Here is a 1,829-nt window from a genome sequence, read left to right on the forward strand (position 1 = left end):
GGCCAGCCTGGTCTACAGAGTGAGTGCCAGGACAGCCAGGGCTACACAGAGAAACCCTGTCTCGAAAATCCAAAAAAAAAAAAAAAAAAAAAAAATCAAATTCCTAACTGACAACAGTCTTCTATGCTTTTCTTATACTGTTAAGGAAGAATTCTCTCCACACCTCCCACTGAGACAGGATCTCAATGTGTAGCTCTGGCTGGCCTGAAACTCTCTATGTAGACCAGGCTGGCCCCAAACTCAAAGATCTGATTGCCTCTGTTTAACAAGTGCTATGATCAATGTTGTGTGCTATACATGATGTTTTTGCTTGCTTGCTTCTAGCAAACACATATTTTTCTATTTTAGTAGAAACAGAAAAGTTTTTTAAATGTCTCTACTTTTGCTAAACAATATTTCCTTAAATTATAATAGAGCTAGCTGCACAGTGGTAGCGTATGCCTTTAATCTCAGGACTAAGGAGGCTGAAGCAAGCGGATCTGAGCTGAAGGCCAGCCAGGTCTACAGAGTTCCAGCACAGCCAGGGCTACACAAAGAAACCCATCTCAAAATAATAATAATAATAATAATAATAATAATAATAATAATAATAATAATAATAAAATAAAACTGAGCTTAACAATCTATGGAAGGAAAGCCACAATTTAGTCTTCTGTGAGTAGTTTTCTAAGTACAGATTGAAACTTAAAATAAAGGATGTCTACAAGAGTTTCAAGATAATAAAATCCCTTTATAAGCATAAGAAAATAACAACTTTTCTCTACTCACCTTTATTTAAATAATTTTGTCTCTTTAGCTACCAATTACAAATGCAACCATGTGCTTCTACTTAATACCACTAAAAAGAAAATCAAACTCAAAAAATATTGATTTCAACCATGTTGTTTGTTGTGCTTTCCTAGAAGGACAGGAAGAAAAAAAAAATGATTTTACCTTTTCTTCTTTGAGTCCATCGGTCAGGAGGAGTACTCCATCACCAAACCATCCCATTAGCAAAAGCTCTCTCAAGACCTAAATAGAGAACACTAGGTAAGCACAGAGAGAAGCGGAGGACATTGGAATACTCCGCCATTGTTATCTCTTTGACTGGAGGTGGAGGGGAGAGGGAGGGCAGGCCTCTAACAAGTGTACATTCACTGAGTGACAAGTATTCAGAGAAACTATTCAACTATTTCATTCCCTGCCTACTCAAAGTCAAATACCAAGACTGAGCCTGCCCACTGAGCTTGTAAACGCCTGCTGGCCATCAAATGCAATGTCAAAGAAGAAAAGGCTGGAAGGTAACTGTTCCAGGAAACAGATTTTTCAGGTTCTTAAAAATTATTATAAAGAAGGAATTCAATCTGCAAATCAACATATTCAGTACAATCATAGAGACTGTGGTGATCGCAAACGATGTCCCCATCTATGTGAATCCTCGGTCCCCAATTGGGAAGGATTGGGAGGTGTAGCCTTGTTGGGGCAGGCTTTGAGGTTTCAAGAGCCAAGCAGCATTCAATGCACTCTCTACCTTCTGTTTGCAGCTCCAGATGTGAGCCCTCAGCTCTTGCTGCCACTCTGCCTTCGCTGTCAGCCCTTATTCACTCTAAGCCCAATTAAACATGTTCTTTTATAAGCTGCTATAGTTATGGTATTTCATCACAGTGATAGAAAGGTAATACCTATATTAAGGTTACTTTTTAAGTACTCTGGAACATATAAAAACTTAAATTCCAGCTGGGCGCGGTGGCTCACGCCTTTAATCCCAGCACTCGGGAGGCAGAGGCAGGCGGATTTCTGAGTTCGAGGCCAGCCTGGTCTACAAAGTGAGTTCTAGGACAGCCAGGGCT

At 39.8% G+C, this 1,829-nt stretch overlaps 1 protein-coding gene across 2 annotated transcripts in view; it reads right to left on the bottom strand.

Annotated features, from left to right (window-relative positions):
- Als2 (alsin Rho guanine nucleotide exchange factor ALS2) overlaps positions 1-1,829 on the bottom strand; it is a 72,665-nt gene that overhangs the window by 54,663 nt on the left and 16,173 nt on the right. For both annotated transcript variants that reach the window (XM_029482838.1, XM_021164704.2), the window contains one exon: positions 934-1,011. In XM_029482838.1, coding sequence (XP_029338698.1) covers positions 934-953 — 20 coding nt within the window. In that variant the 5' untranslated portion in view covers positions 954-1,011. The remainder of the gene's footprint in view (positions 1-933; positions 1,012-1,829) is intronic.

This window comes from Mus caroli, chromosome 1, assembly GCF_900094665.2.
Source record: "Mus caroli chromosome 1, CAROLI_EIJ_v1.1, whole genome shotgun sequence".
Lineage (NCBI taxonomy): Eukaryota > Metazoa > Chordata > Mammalia > Rodentia > Muridae > Mus > Mus caroli.